Source organism: Lolium perenne, chromosome 4 (genome assembly GCF_019359855.2).
Source record: "Lolium perenne isolate Kyuss_39 chromosome 4, Kyuss_2.0, whole genome shotgun sequence".
Lineage (NCBI taxonomy): Eukaryota > Viridiplantae > Streptophyta > Magnoliopsida > Poales > Poaceae > Lolium > Lolium perenne.
This window is the reverse complement of record NC_067247.2, coordinates 32,246,312-32,263,065: the sequence shown is the minus strand read 5'-3', so window position 1 is coordinate 32,263,065 and position 16,754 is coordinate 32,246,312. Positions and strand designations below refer to the sequence as shown.

At 43.6% G+C, this 16,754-nt stretch overlaps 3 protein-coding genes across 3 annotated transcripts; 1 reads left to right on the top strand and 2 right to left on the bottom strand.

The window, feature by feature from the left end:
- Positions 1-704: 704 nt before the first annotated feature.
- Positions 705-3,053, top strand: LOC127292107 (actin-depolymerizing factor 3). The gene is made up of 3 exons (XM_051321464.2): positions 705-1,069; positions 2,255-2,517; positions 2,623-3,053. The coding sequence occupies exons 1-3, from the start codon at positions 1,067-1,069 to the stop codon at positions 2,783-2,785; spliced, it is 429 nt and encodes a 142-aa protein (XP_051177424.1). The 5' UTR covers positions 705-1,066; the 3' UTR covers positions 2,786-3,053.
- Positions 3,054-3,916: 863 nt separating this feature from the next.
- Positions 3,917-7,796, bottom strand: LOC127292106 (uncharacterized). Its single transcript, XM_051321463.2, has 4 exons — positions 7,470-7,796; positions 6,541-6,803; positions 4,860-4,949; positions 3,917-4,687 (listed from the first exon to the last, which is right to left on the bottom strand). The coding sequence occupies exons 1-4, from the start codon at positions 7,470-7,472 to the stop codon at positions 4,174-4,176; spliced, it is 870 nt and encodes a 289-aa protein (XP_051177423.1). The 5' UTR covers positions 7,473-7,796; the 3' UTR covers positions 3,917-4,173.
- A 2,350-nt stretch (positions 7,797-10,146) lies between these two features.
- Positions 10,147-15,874, bottom strand: LOC127292105 (phosphatidylinositol/phosphatidylcholine transfer protein SFH3). The gene is made up of 7 exons (XM_051321462.1): positions 15,614-15,874; positions 14,547-14,881; positions 13,154-13,299; positions 12,590-12,694; positions 11,894-12,150; positions 11,297-11,517; positions 10,147-10,821 (listed from the first exon to the last, which is right to left on the bottom strand). The coding sequence occupies exons 2-7, from the start codon at positions 14,877-14,879 to the stop codon at positions 10,465-10,467; spliced, it is 1,419 nt and encodes a 472-aa protein (XP_051177422.1). The 5' UTR covers positions 14,880-14,881; positions 15,614-15,874; the 3' UTR covers positions 10,147-10,464.
- Between the last annotated feature and the right edge of the window lie 880 nt (positions 15,875-16,754).

Below are 16,754 nucleotides of genomic sequence, written 5' to 3'. Positions count from 1 at the left end.
TCGACTTGCCTTGTTGCCCTTTTTTCCATCTATGCGTACACTTGACAGCTGTAAGTCGTGTTTTTTCACGAGAAAACTAGCATGTGCACTTCTAGATCTGGCATTATTTTGAAACTAATGTGGTTTTTTTGTGGGTGATAAGTCCGTGCTCCAAGGCCTAAAATTGTGAAGGAAAACATTGCTTTGTGTATCTAGAAGATTCAAGGGTACGGGCGACTTAGAAATACTCTCATGTTCACCAATGTAAGACGTTTTAGATATTTTAGAGTGGACTGCATGCAGATGAAAATAGGTGAATCTATGCGATAAAAAATAATACATGCATTATTACCAAATAAAAGCTAAAAACTATTAGAAGTCGCTAGGAAGCCAGACTTTCCTTTCATTTCAGCTCGGAATCATGTTTAGCCATGGCATCGTTTTGCTAAATTTCCTCGGTCCAATCCTGTGGCAACCAAACATCTCACCTATAGAATTCTAAAATAAATTCTTGGATTTCAGGCACAATTGATGGATACCAAACGACTTGTTACGTTTCTTCTGAGCGGAAGTAGTAGGAAATTGGCTTCTCCATTTGTTTGTCGTTATAGATTAGCGTGTTGGTTGGTTGCCAAAGTAAGATTTTACCCACACGCACACGGTCAGCCGACTTGTCGCCGCACGCAAAAGAAGCGATAACCTACCACGCCGGCCGAAGCAACGGTGCCAAATCCTAGAAAGGAAAACGCAGCGGCGCAATCCTGTCCGTCCGTGGCAGAATCGGACGGCCAGCGAGGTGTGCGTGGGCAGCGACCGCGAGGCCCGACCCCGTCGCTGCTCGGCTCGGCTGGTGTTGGCCGACCACGAGCGCACCACAAACCGAGAGAATCGGAGGGGAGGAGCAGTGGACGGACAGACGCCCCGCCCGACGACTCCCCATCAAAAGGCGAGCGAGGCAGCAGCAACTCTAGCTCAGCACACAACCCCAGCCCCAGCCAGCAATCCACCTTCCCCCACCCCTCCCCTCCCTCCCCACCTTTCCCCTCCCTCCCCGCCGGATTCCCTCCCCTCACCGCCGAGCTCCGCGATGGTACGTACGCCCGCCTTCTTCCTCCTCCCCCCTCCGCGCCCCGATCTCGCAGCAGATCGGCGCCTGCTCTCCATCTCCCTAGTCGAATTTTCCGCTGCTCTAGGGTCGGCGCCTCGGTCTAGCCGCGGCAAGGAAGCTGCGCAGGGCTGGACGCTCGGATCGGCGGAAATCGAGGCCGTCGGTGACCGCTACTTGCTTCCCCCCGGCGGGATTTCCGGTCCGGGGCCGAAGCTTCGAGCTACTTGGGGATTTTCCGGCCGTGTTCGGAGATTTGCTCGTTTTCTCGCGCCGCCAGCGGCCAGATCGCGGGAGAGGGAGATCGGGTCTGGTTTTTTTTTTTTTTTTTTTTTGCGCGAATCTCTCGGGGTTCAACTTCCGCAGAGCAGGCCCGCGAGATGAGATTCCGGACGGTGTAGATTTGAATGGTCGCGGCCGAAAGGGCGGGCCTCCCTGGATCCGTGGCTGTATGAGCTTCTAGTTGGTAGATCCAGGCAGGCTACACGAGATCCTCGCGTGCAGCATGGCGATTGATTAGCTTGCTGATACTCGCTTGCACCTGCCGGTTGGCTTGCTCATCCTCGCGTGCGTCTGCCACACAGCCACGGGGTGCAGTTCGCAGCCTAGTGCATGTCAGGAGATCCACGTTGGGCCGCGAGAACTGATAGTACATGTTCGAGACTATTATTTGGTTGAGAGGGATAGAGATCCAGTAGGATCTCTGCGTCTGGTGGATAAGTTGATGGACACTATGATTCAGTACGCATGTGAAAATTGGCTGCCATACATACATGTAGGATATGTAGGTCCTGATTTCGTGGCCTTTTGCATTTCTCGGTTCATGGGATTGGAATAGATTGTTGGATGTGTCCATAATGTCTTCCGTTACACATCTTTGCATTTCTTAGCTCATGGGGTTGTAGTAAATTGTTGGATGTGTGCCTAGTGTCTTCTTCCATTACACATCTTTGCTTTTCTACTAGGAGTACATGGGATCGTGATAAATTGTAGGATGTGTGCATAATGTATCCCATTATCTAAAATCAAATACACAAGAGCAATGGCAATTGCATGCCTGAAGCAAGTGTACATTCCATCTGAGTTCTTTATTTTTTGAATCGAAACATTAAGGTTGCATTACCACCTGCCTAACCATGATATCTGTGACGAATTTCTCCATGCATGCAGGCAAACGCGGCATCGGGTGCTGGAGTGAATAGCGAGTGCATCACCAAGTTCAACGAGCTCCAGGCCAAGAGGCTGCACCGCTACGTGACCTACAAGCTGCACGACTCCAAGGAGGTGGTCATCGATCAGGTCGGGGAGCGCGGAGCGACGTACGAGGATTTCGTCAGCGCTCTACCTGAGAACGACTGCCGCTATGCAGTCTTTGACTTTGACTACATGACCCCTGAGGAGGTTCCCAAGAGCAAGATATACTACATCTTCTGGTATTCCTTCTCTCTTCCTTTCATCCCCTACTAGTTACTTCGGGTTCCAGCAAGGCTGCTGATCGCTTGCTTACGCGATGTGTTGTTTGTGCCTGCGTTGAAAAGGTCCCCAGACTGCGCCAAGGTGAGGAGCAAGATGCTCTACGCGAGCTCCAACTCCAAGTTCAAGACGGGCCTCAACGGCATCCAGATCGAGATGCAGGCCACTGATGCTAGCGAGATCAGCCGCGACGCCATCCAAGACCGCATCAAGGACCGCGCGTGCTAGGCATCATGCTGCTGCGCCCCCTCGACACCCTCGCAATATGGATTTATGTCATTATAGATTTGGCGGTGTGACTCTCGAAACTTTCTTGATCATTTGTCGGTTTGTTACCGTGGTTGAAATGTCTCCGTGGCTGTCCTACCATCTGACCACGAAGATTTGGTTCTATCATGTAATCTGTTCTGCCCTGTTATATGTTTGGGCCGTATGCTGCTGCACTGTTCCAAGTTACCATTATAAATAATTAATGTTCTGTTTGGTTTCCTCTTAAGGTGAACAGCTTTTGTGTGCAATTCAGCATGAAAGCATGTCTGCATTTGTTGGATGACATCATTAGCATATAGGATCTCCTATCTCTTTGAGGTTTTGTTTGATAAGCTGTAAACTGATGTGATAATTTAGAGTGTGTTTTTGGCAAACCTAAATTTTGGCCAAGGTTTTGGTTTGCCCAAGCATTGCTTGCTTCTGAGTAGGTTAACATAGGCAAGAAAATTGTTTTAGAATAGACAAAAGGGTGTTAGTGTGCCCAACTTCTTTGGATATGAACAAAGTTTTGGTAATGTGCATTTTTTTTTCACATAAACCAAAAAGTTGGGGAGGTACATTGTGGCCACAAACCAACCTTAACACCACAGCGCCCTTTCTGACCGCCAAACGAGAAACGACCAAGTATATAAATAAGCTATGCTGATGGTTACAGTGATGCCCGACATGTACGGGAAGCAAAGAATTCAGCATTTCGACGCAAAGATTACTTTAGTGTTGTGCTTGGGGCCTGCGAATGCAACCCTTCAGGTCCAAATGGTCCAATCAAAAGCGTGTATACCACGTAGATTTCATTTTCATTTCCCCTTCCAAAGCTATACGATACTCATCTAATCTGACTTCTCTTCTCTACCCCGTCTGGAGACATCGTACTGGAGCAGCAGCCAACCTTTCATGCTGTTGATATAATGATATGATACGAAAAAACAGCAGTGGAAACAATCAACGCCAGGAATGTCAAATACCTGCAACACCCCCAAAACAAACCTTCACCCACCACGTGCATCTAACAACCCTACGCAACAATTCAGCAGAGCACAAGGCAGGCAGAATGAGCACAGATAAACCCAAGACAGTGACACTGGCATATAGTCTGGTCTAACCACAGCGGTTTGATATAAACGACTTTTTCTCGGCCCAGTTCAGCAGAGTACATAGCTACAAGAACCATTCGACAACAAACATCCAGGGAACAAGAGTATGTAGGAACAAGAGTATGTACCACACGAAAAAGGTTTCCGGCATTGTCGACCAAGCTATCTAAACATGAACGAACCAAACAAGTGAAAATTCAGACACCATAACCTTCTGAATCCATGGTGACATGTATCCCGGACAGCAGCTTATCAATACCGGCGGACACCACGGTCAAACACCCTGGCCGATGGGCACTCGTACGCCATGTGGCCCCTCCCGCCACAGGTGTCACAGATGACAGTCGCCATGCAGTTGCGGCTGATGTGCCCTGGCTGGCCACACATGCGACACGAGATGTCACGGAAAGGGCCGCCGTGGATCTCTGAAGCCAGGGTCGACGTCTTTGGACAGCTGCGGGCGAGATGCCCGGAAACATTGCAGAGGTTGCAGACGGGGTCATTATTGCACTCCCGGGCTATGTGGCCTGGCTGGCGGCAGTTGTTGCAGGCGCGGTCATTGGTGCAGTCGACAGCAATGTGGCCTGGCTTGAAACAGTTGTTGCATAGCTTGGCGTTAGACCCTGAGGCAGGGCAGTCGCGTGCCAGATGCCCTGTCTTGCTGCAAGTGTGACACAAGGCCTCGTTCTTGCATTCAGTAGCAATGTGTCCAGACTTCTTGCAGTTCCAGCAAACAGTTTTAGAAGTGCATTCTGCTGCGAAGTGCCTGTCAAAAGTTACATTCAAAGGAGAGTTATGGTCCAACGTTGCTATTATTTCCCAACAGAGTTCACATATAGAACAAAAAAAATAGCCAAAAGGGACAAGCATGCTGATCCTCACAAAAAAGAGAGACAAGTGTACAAGTACATTAAGAGAGTGCTGAAGTAAACACTTACCCTGGAAGATTGCAGTTATTGCAGGTAGAAGCAGATGGACAATCCCTAGCAAAGTGGCCAGGTCTCCTGCAGTTGTTGCATGTAAGATCCCTGGAAAACCATTTAAGTTAAACATGAGCTCTTTTTCATCAAAGGCTGAAAGATATATAATGATGACAGAAAAGTAAAATATTTCCATAACTTGCTAAGAAAGGGCATATCAAGATAAATGATAAGAGCAATTTTCCATTTCCAGTGGAACCTCATGGTTTGTATATGATCATACTTAGGGTTCTGCTCTACGATGTGCTTTCATAGAGACAGTAGCATACACTTTGGTCAATCTATAATGCAGTGCTCTACGAGTTACAGCTGGTGGGGAATCTGCACCATTATGCATGCTTCAGAAAAAGTAAGGTTTACTGGTTTAGTCAAGTACTTTTGCCCATATGACAGCTATCACAAATATAAACTAATGCAGGAACATGGCAATATCATATTCAATTCATACTTCCTGATGCCAAGTTCCACTTGTTTCTCAGATTGATACCAGAGCAATAATGTAGAAATTACAGGTTTCCATTAATAAAAATATCTTACTTACGAGTTACCCAACTTCCTGTAGTTCCGCCTATTCACAACCTAACATATGTCAAATTTGTTCCTAACTCCATCGATGGAGACTATGATACGCAGTTAATACTTCCCCAGACTCCAGCTAATCCATAATTCTAGCATTAATGATAGAAACTTGAATTGATCTAGGCATCCTTTTTAAGAAGCATCCCAATTTGAGAGGCCCCTTGTTGCCAAGCAATCAATTATTGTGGTGACCAGAAGCCTATGACTCGACTAGATTGGCAGGTCAGCAGACTTGCCGAGTATACGTTGATAGTGGAGACTAGTAATCAACTAGCATGGGCTGTTCAGACGACTTGCCACACCAAGATGAGGGAGCAATACTATCAAGGTAAAGCGGTAGCGGCGACGGAGGCAGAGACAAGTGGTGGCAGCGACAGCAAGTAAAGGTCAGATGATATTCTGCCCTAACATTTTACTGACCAGATAGCTTTATCCCTGAGGCAACTTCTGCTGTTTGGCTGGTCTTTCTAGTCCAGCTAGCCCAAGTAGCGCCCACGAAGGTAGCAATGGTAGGCAAGTATAACTTTAGGGGTATCCATGCCATGTCCCAATAGTGTTGGCTTTGCCATAATAAATCATGCAGACGATATGCATTTCCCTGCATGGTTTATTTAATGCAAAGCAATTGGGGTAGTAGTACTTTACTCAGACCCAAACCTATTAACAAGAACGCCAACATATATCTCCAACACTAGTTGACCAAATAAAGCCGCTTGAATAATTGTACAAGCATAACTGCTATTTCTCACACATATAAGGACACTTCCACAAGTGATTGTGATGACGGGGTAGTACCTTACTCAGACCCAAACCTATTAACAAAAACGCCAACGTATATCTCCAACAATACTTGACGACCAAACAAAGCCGCTTAAATAATTGTACAAGCACAACAGCTATTTTTCACACATATAAGGACACTTTCACAAGCGATTGTGTTGACGGTATTCCAGTGGATCATTTCAGGTTAACGTAGGAGGAAGCCAATAAAAAATATAAATCACTATAACATCATTTGCAAACAACCTTGTAGAGAAATAATAGATTAGCAGGTGCTCACCTGTGACCACGACGATCACTGCGACGAGGAGGGCTGCGGCCACGACGAAGTGGGCTACGGCTGCGGCGAGGTGCACGCTCACTGCGCAGCCGGTCTCTCCGAGGGCTTCGGCTTCTGCTCCGGCTGCGACTTCTACTCCTGCTCCTGCTCCTGCTTTTGCTCTTACTGCTACTCTTGCTTCTGCTCCTGCTCCTGCTCCTGCTCTTACTCCTTGCACTCTTGCCGCTGTTCCCGCTCGTTGACGGACTCACCATAACTTGATCCTAGCACATGCGTTCCAAAATAAACACCAAACTGTCAGACTCGAAACATCCAGGGAAAAAAGGAAGGTACATCTTGCAATGGTACACTAGATCTTCCTTCCCAGTAAGCTCTAGCAACAGAAACAAACAACGCCTACGCTGCACGGGCACGGACACAAGACACGTGTCGTGTCGACACAATATGTTCGGTACATGGATTCGCCATTTTCCCAAAAAAGTACAGCCCTCCCGGGAAACGGCTACCTAAATTCCAAACATAACATGATATGTGCGTGCGTCCACATGGTATGTGCCCGGGTATATGGATTCGCCATTTTCCCGAAAAGTACAGAGCACCCTCCTGGGAAACGGCTACCTAAATTCCAAAATAACATACAGCCTAGTGCCCAGATGATTTCGCAACCCCGAACCAGCATAGTCTGGAAACGTGGGAAATGTACATTGAATGTGATTGTCGGCAGCAAGCAGTGCTATGATCGAGAAAAAACTAGCGTCCAAAGGGCGATTCGCGGTGTAAAACCAACCGGTTTGTCCAGTATAGTACAAGCGAACAAACCTAGCGAGGTCCGAAGGGTAGTCCATTGGCCTGACTCGGTGGCCGCCTGAATCGGGCGGCGATTGCGTACAAGGAAATGAATGAGATGGTCCAGAGGATAGCGGGCTCACCATGGGTGGCTAGGGAGGACCGTCGGGGCGAGGTCGGCTGCCGGCCGTGCAGATCTGCCGAGGCCCGGGATGAGGACGGGCCGATCTGGCAGCGAGGGGCAGCGGGGCGGTCGGGGAAGGGAGGTCGCCGTTGCCCGGGTGGTCGGGAGAGGAACGCGAGCGGGGGAGGAGCGAGGCGTCGGCGTCGGCGTCGGAGTCCGGGGAGGCGGTCGGACGGAGAGGAGATCGAGGGGTTTGTGTAGGTGGAGAGGAGGACCGGTACTACTGTACTGTGCTGCTGTACTAGGGTTAGGAGAAGGCGATACTGTCTCGCAGAAACTGTGTCCTGCCTCCCTCGTCGTCGGTCAGTGAGTAAACAACCAGCCACCCATCACCAATCACCAAGAATAGCAAATTTAAGAAAACACTGAAGCAACCAACATCAAGTTGCATAAAGCTTGTAGTAGTAAAACTAAACTTTTTTGCAAGGAGAAAAGACTAACTTATGTACTTTTTGGCATCCTCGTTGTAGTGCTATATACGGGGAGTACTTTTCCCTACCCAACACACTTTCTTTCTTTCCGGTACTTGATCGTTGTAGTGCGACATTCCAAGATCTTCCGCTCTCTCGTCGTGACACCATCGGTCAACTATAGAAGATGCAGAAGGCCAGTCTCTCATCTACTCCTATATTGGACTCCTCCTTTACCAAAGACGGGAATTCATGGTTTAATGCTACCCGCCATATGCATATTTCCATAGCCGCTTAGATGTAGCACGGTAGATATGTAATAGGGCATCGAGTGAGAGAGAATAGAGATGAGGGGTGATATGTTATCTCATAAAGATTTTGACAGACCTTAAACATGCATCTAAACGAGCCAAGTTGTTTTAGGAGCAATAACAATAACTTCCATACCTTTTCCTCGGTCTTGCCAAACATTACCTTTCAATATGTGGGTAGGTAAACATTAAATCAATTGAACTATAAGGAGAAAACTACATAAAGGTCAAGTGCAAAATCATCCAAAATAGCAGAGGGTGAATCCTGGCAATCCGGCATGGACGCGGATTAGTCTTAGTGGCGCACCACGACATGGCACAAACCCTAATTTAGTATAGAAGAGGTATGATGACACAACTAAAAAAATCGAATTATGTTGCATTTTCTATTTGAAATGATTAATTAAACATTGGATGGTATATGGACAGGCTTCTTTCAAACTGAAACAAAGGGGTAAACACTAGGCTAAAAAAATCATATAAATATGACTACCCACATATTTGATGCATGCCCAATCTTGATATAACCATATTTATATAATTTTGGCTTGCAAAAAACATGCCTACTTAACAAAAGACATGTCACGAGTGTGGCAAAATTTGCAATAACTTTTGAGTTTACAATTCATTAGTTAAGACATTGTCTAGGGGATGTTACTTGCACGGGGCAATGTGCGGTTCTCCTTGGTTCGCGGAATATCATGACATATCTCATAAAACCTAAAACACCAAAATATGTAACAGATATTGCTTAATGGAACAGACAAAACATCTTAGGTTGACCCGATAGGAAATTTCTATTTACAATTGCAAATAAATTTTACACGCCAATCATTAGGCGATTTCTGCAAAACTATTTTCTATCATGCTTTGCATCCGTGTTATCCATGATTATTCATGTTGTTGTGACTTTATTTGGATTATTTTAAATATAATTGTGTGTGAAAAAAACATTCTAATGTACACATACTATTTTTCATATTTAAACAACTTTATGTTTTCCAAACTCAACAAAACATTCAATTTCGCAGTTTGTAAATCTAAACAAGAATTGAGAATTGAAAAATTGGGTGTCATCCTTTGGTTTCAACATCAAATATCATGCATATCCAAACAACAGAACTGGAATTAAACGTCATTTCCTTTCCATCTTGGTTTTAGTATTCCCACTCCAATTCAGTTCCAAGATTGAATACATACATCTAACCATATCATATAAGGGAAAAAAAATCCTATGATTTGTAATCCTACAGACCAAACGAGCTAGACAGAAAAAATCCTTCAAAATCCTCATTGAATTCTTTTGAAGCAAAATAAAGCCCTGAAGTCCTGAACCAACCCCAATCCTACTAGGAGAGACCATGCATTGCTTCGTTTTGGGTTCAAGCAGCGCGTGTTGGCGCTTCAGCTCCCGTTCGTCGTCTCGACACCAAGTTGGCTGCAGTAAACGAGGACGAAAAGGTGACGCTTGGTTACAGATCTGCAAGAACTCGGCTTGGTGCTTGTTGGCTCATCAACGAACTTCAAAAAGGAACAGCAACAAGAATCTGGGACGGGACTATTTCCTCCGTGCAAGGACGTTTAGATACATACGAATATAGGCATATCCAAGTTACTTATTTTCAGACGGAAATATTTTATTGGACTGTTTCCTCTGTCCAACATTTACGTTTAGATACGTTTAAATCTAGACAAATCTAAGTCATTTATTTTTGGACAAAGAGAGTACAAGAATATATCTCCTCTGGGCTCCATCTAAAAATAAAAGGCCCTTTTTTCAAGACTTTAACCACATATACATGTCAAATTATATAGATTGGGATTTATAAATGATATCATTGCAATCATCTTACAAAATTATTTTATTTCATATATAATTATGCTAATTTTGTAAATATATTGTAACTCTAAATCATAGTCAAAGTTGTATGCTGTTGACCAACGAAATTAAAGGGCACATTACATTTTGTAATGGAGGAAGTCCAAACAACACCTAACAACAACAGTAAGTAGTAGTAGTAGCAGTCTGGTACAAAGAGAACCTAAAAATTACATTGGAGTGAACCATAATACTGCTTTATTCATCTTCACTATATAAACTGAAGCTGCACCACTATACGTCGGTTTGCAGAAGAAACGCTGAGCGGCTGAAGAATAACTGACGCGAAAAACAACATCTAGCAACAAACATACGCTACAGGCAGTTCTTTGAACCGTCACATGCTTCAGGAGGCTAAGACACAGGTGTAGGGTCGTTCATCCCGGCGAGGAACGCGATGAAGATCCACACCATCAGCAGGCCGATTATTGCAGCCCTTATCGCGTTCTCGCAGGTGTAAGGGGATGGAAGTTCTAGTTCCTCATCGAAGTCCATGTCTGTGATTGGTGATCCGGAGCCGGTGCTGAGGTGGCTCTTGCTCTGGCTCCCCTCCCCTGCCTGGATTAGTGAACCTTCACGGGGCTTCTTGCATCGTGAGCAGTTGCATTTACCACCAAGGAAAGCTGGCACGATCTGCAAGAACTCGGCTAATGTCTTCTTGTATGATTCTCCCTCAAAACGCAGCTTCTGCTTTGTGGATTGGTTCAGGAGCTGCACGAAATTTTAAAAGGAAATAGTAAGTGCCAGAAGATGCGGCTATCCAGCAAGGAAACGTTGCTTATCAGATCAGCTCAAAATAAGTAATACTGCCAATTCAGGCTTTCAACCAGTCTTGCCTGTTTTGTATCCAAAAATGGATGCCCAAATTTGATAAAATACTAATTTGGGAGGGTTCACAAATTCAATAAAAGTGTTTGACAGGCAAATTTTAGCACCAAACTATATACCGAGGCAGCTTGTATGACAACAAATCATGTCCAACTAGACAAACAAAACAAGTCACTAAGAAGATTATGTGCATATACCAGACATAGCTGATAACGGATGTTAGTGCCTTACATGATTGATAGACAAGAGAGTAATGAAGGGTGCCAGTGATTCAAATATCTAACTGATCCTAATTGCACATACTTTCAAATATGAATCGTGTGCATTTGCATAATTAGGGCAAAGATAGTAACCTTACTTGAATAAAAGTCTGTGCAATAATTCTGACAACTGGAGGAAGACGAACAACAAATAATACTCCCAGACGATTTGGATAGTTCTCCTGAACTATCGTGACAAATGACCTCATCATTTGCATTGGAAATCTGAATGGAGAAATCCCATGGCAATCCAGCAAAACAGTAATTCTCGGATCTTCTTCATTGGTCAAATGTATAATCCCATGGTCAATTTGAGAAACTGAAAAAAAAAGATGCTAGTGATTAGTGGCTGCTACTGCAAGCTCAAAAGAGGAAGTAAAAAGTTTTTGAAGTACTCCCTCCGTTTCATATTAGTTGTCGCTGATTTGGATGTACCTATACACATCTAATATGGAATGGAGGGAGTAGTAAGTAAACCATAAAACTAACTAACCTCTCAATGGTAAGAAGGTCTGGACAAATAATTGCTAAGATACTATGTTTTATTCAGATTAAGAAACAGTGCTACTAACAGACAGCATGCCAGCAGAAAAGGTGTAAGCAAGAAATCCATTGCTCATGCTCCAACTGATGGACTATTATAAGGAAATTACTTGTGGAATAAATGGGCAGACAAAATAGGTTCAAAAAATTACCTACTGCTTGCCCAAAACGGGGCCTATCACGAGGGGCTATACTTGAGCACGCGAGTCCAAGGCGGATTACTAAACAAGGCCGAAGCGTAGTGTCAAATCCATGCCAAAAGACCAAATGGGACCATTTCTCAAGCTCTTGCAATGTAAGTATGTGAAAAGTTTCCCTCCAACGGATTGTCTTCTTAACTGAAGAGAGCAAGCTTGAAAAGTCACCATTTGCTGCCATGTGAAATCTGCGTAGTTCATCCTCACTGAACCTGAAACACACACCATATAAACAATCAGCTATATGGCATCTCGCTGCATGTCAGTAAGATCCTTTATATGCTTGCCAGCTCCAGAACCTGTAACTAGTCTTCTGATATAAATTCATAGAGCTCCAAATATAACAGAATGGAATGGAAAGAAAAGATTTGAACACCGTGTTAAAAACATAGTACTATTTTGTTTCTTTTGCCTCCAAATACCCACCAAGAAGCTACTAAGGATTAGCTCATACAGTAAAAGAGGTTTGTATAACTTACACACTCCTTAAGACTGGACCACAGATAATGTAGAGAATACCAATATTACATAACAAAAAAAATGATATTTTGCAAGTTGCAATCTTTAACAATTAACTATGTTATCGTATTCAAAAGTGTAGGGAAATATTACTGTTTATTATGAATATCAAATAGGCTAGTGGAAGTTCACCTCTCAGGCAAAGTGATGCCTTGGTTTTCAAGTTCCTTGAAAAGTAGCACCAGCCAATTCTCAGAAACAACAATATCCTGTGTGCCATCACCATCAGCGGCCTCCCTAAAACAAGCAGAAACCAACAACATCATCAAACATTAGCTGTATGCATGTGCATTTCTACAGAAGTAGCAAAAACAAATCTAATCTTGTGGCAACCAATCTCCATACGAGTCCAAGTCACAGAAGTTGACTTACACATAAAATATATAACTTGCAAATACAGAGGGAAGAGATTCATATTACAATCTTTTAGCCCACAACAAGATGACAGAGATCATGGGGAGATGGGCACAATCCTCAGCATGTTATTTTGGCATGGCAGGTGGCCCATCACCACCAACTCCAATGTATAAGGGAGTAAAAATAAAGATAAAATTTAAAACTTCTTTTCCGTAACTTTTTCTCAATACCATAGCTAGATATGATCAAAACTAAAATGGTACGATTTGATGAAAAGACGCTACAAAGCATTATGCAACTAGGAGATACTTTGTGTTTCTTTGGGAAGTCTTAGCCAACCTTGTATCAGAAGTTGACGCTGTTTCATGTGATTCAGAAGGCAGGTCAGGAGCTCCTGTAGTGCTGCTAGGTTCATCATCTTGCTTAGACGATAAATCACCTAGTGTTGATGTCACAGATAGAAACAGCAGTGGCGTGGATAATTTCTGCATTGTAGAAAAATCATCAGTGCTCAAAAGCAATACAGACAAAAATATATTATCACTAAAACAAACACCATTCTAGAAACAGCATAAAGCATATGTGTCATAATAACCAACTCAACAAAGCACTAAAGAACCACAAAAAATATACAACAGGATTTGAAACGTGATAGAGCAAATTTATTATATTAGGCAGTTCAATAAAGCTTAAAACCACCCAAAAAAAAACTCAAGAGAATTTAAATAGGTTCAACTGAGCATACATGAGCACAGCATCACATGAATTGATCAGGATGCTCTACAGTTATACTTAAGCATATATATTGTAAGGGTTAGTACTAAAGTACGTAGGAAAGGAGAACTACAAACATGCTTATTTGTAGTTTCACCTCTTTCTGAACCCAGCAGAAAGCTCAAGAAGCTCAGTCTGCAGCATACGGGGCCAGACATAACTATGCCTAAACAAGTTCTATACCAACTCAAAATCAAGTAGTCAGTACTCTCCACTGAAGGTTGAATGAGCCTGAACCTAGCATTGTTATAGCTCTATGTTGGACTAAGAAATCGGCATATTCTCTTTACTCCTACAAATATGGGAGCTGGATGGTACATGTGCTATTTCACCTCCCCTCCACCAAGAGTAACTTTCTTTTAAGTACGATCACCTCTCCAAGATATCTACCATCTTGTTTTGGGAGTTTTAATATGTACTAATACATATGATTTTTTATGAAGTTATTCAATTTGCAAGCTGCCTGGCCTAGGTCAGTTTTGATATCATTGGCCTTTGGTGGTGTTTCCAACACATTGGACTTTTTCTTTCCGTAGCTACACATGAGTATTCAGCTAGTTACAGATAAAAAAGTTTCGCAAAAAAAAAATACAGATAAAAAAAAAAGATGTGTCAAATCCATTAAGTGGACTAAGCCAGAGAACAAGCTGAGTATGAAGGCAAACATAGTTAAATTTGTCACAAAATATCAAGCAGGTCACTGTTGCAGCTTGCAAGTATAGTTCCAGTGCTAGAGTATAATAGTTCTATAATCGACTTAACTGAGGTCTTCTAGACTAACGAATAATAACAATAGAACTATTCTTTTATTTATCTTCATTGACACAGAGGAACTAACACAATATTCAGGTAGCTCGCAATTTGCAAAAGCACATATAATTTTGTAACAGAAAAAAATTGCAGCTTGTACAGTTCAAGATATCCAAGGTTTTGAAGAGCTAAGAACTACCAAAATTACCTGAATGCCTTGCACAACAAATTTGAGCGGCGCCCATCGTTGAATCCATCTAAATGGAGGGTATCCAAGAACTTGCAACGCTTGAATAGAATTCCATATAAAGGGACATCTTGCTTTAGAAATCCTCCTCACTACCTCGAGAGCAATGACCTTTGCCAAAAAGGCTGCCACCTGGCCTGTTGACTCCCTGCTCAAGACCAATTGTCTTGGCAAGATATGTTTTATCGTCTTGGGTGAAATGGCCTTTGCTGGAGAAGCAATCAATGTACCCTGGTATTTCTTTTCACTGTCTTGCTTGCTCGGAGACTGGAAGTTCTTGGCGAAATTAGCCATTCCTGCAATGCATGAGCAGAATCAGATCACAAGCCCAGCTATTTGTGGGTAGTGCTACCACCAGCTCAATCAAGAATTGCAAACCATGTGTCGGTAACAAGCAGGAAATGGGCCTGACGGGTAAATAATATGCATAAGGTTGTGACCAAGAAACTGTGTCAGTGCGCGACATTAGAAATGTAAACAATCAGAGAAGAACTAAACCGGAAAACATGACAGCCCTCACTGAATATTCCTAGCTACGATGGCAGAGAAATAGTGTACTTTGTACTATTTGATGTGGATGTAACTCCTGTCGTTTTGTGACTGATTAAATTTATCTTTGTACTACAAACAGAAAGCCTTTCTGCGCTAATTATCCCAATAATATGACTGAAGAAAATAAGGACTGGAAAACTTATACTTGAAAAACACCCCAGAGCTGTAGGTACACACTCCAATTATAATTTTCCGCGCAACTTATTACGAAAGTTTCCAGGCTATACTACTATTATGCAGCCAAATTCACGTCGCTACCTAATTCAACATAACCGCGGAAATCTGCCACTAATCGTTAGAAACCCAGTCGCAGACCTAGAGAGGGGGGCGCAGGTTCAGTTCAGTCCCCCGTTTTTGGGGGGAAAACCAAGCTGCAATTGCAGCAACCAAATCAGACCCCGCAAATCAACGAGACGAAATGCGGTATCTGGGAATTAGATCAAACACAGGGCACTCAGCGATCCGAGCGAGCTTACCAGCAAGGAGATCGCCAGCCAGGGTGGATCGCCTGCGCAGTAGAGGGGAGGACGGGAGGGGAGAGTCCCGAAGCCTTTGAGGCGGCGGATTTTACGGGGACAGAGAAGAGACCTGGACGCGGTCCTTCTCCGGCGCTGGTGAGGAGACAGCGGCTGGTCGGCGGGCGGGCGGGGCCGCCGGACTCGTGTCGTGCGCCGGGATCTCCTGCTCAGGACAGGCAGGTCCTTCTAGAGGAACGAACGGTGGTGCCGGGAGAAAGGACATTTCCCCGTTTCCCCGTGCCCTTAACATTTTTTAATCGTCCGTGTCCTTAATTTACAAGTACTTTAAACTGTAAAAAAGCCAGCTAAAAAACTGTAAAAAAATTATCTTAATAAAAACAGGCATTTAGCTTATTTTTCGAAACTAAACAGGCATTTAATATACTCCAAAATACTCGAAAACAGTGAGCAACTGAATTGCTCACTTATTGGACTTCCACGGCCTACATGAGAGCACCAACATAGTTTCTTTTTTAGCGTGTAAGCACGAAAATAGTTTTTTTTACGGTTTTGTTATGTCTTAGTCAACTGATATTTTCTTAAGTCTAAGTCACTTGCAAAAAAGTGATTGAGTTGCACTTTTCTGTTAAAAATGCAATTGCATTTTTCTGCCATAAATATGCAACTCGATCGAGTTGTACTTTTCTTTGAACTATAGTTGCACTTTTTTGAGTTGATTTAGATTTAAGAAAATCTCAGTCAACTAAGACATAGACACACCCTTCTTTTTACAACGCGTAAGCACCAAAATAGTTTAGGGACACATGATGCAATTTACTCAAAAGTGAACTAGAGTAGACAAAGACATTGACATGGTCGAAGATATATAGTGGTACTGAAAAAATACATGTTATGATAGTGAAAGAATATGGACATTGGTTAAGATAGGCATTGAATACGAGCGAGGCACCATGTGATGATGTGAATGGGCATTGCCATCACCAAACGACCCGTTCAGTGCGGTGCAAGTGACCTTGCCTTCTTGGAAATTTGGTCCAGCTACAGCTAGTGCATCCCAAACAAAAGATCGAACTGTCCCCTGCATATCCGGTGCCAAGGACAACTCATTAACGGTGAGTCGGATGGACGGTGGAGACTA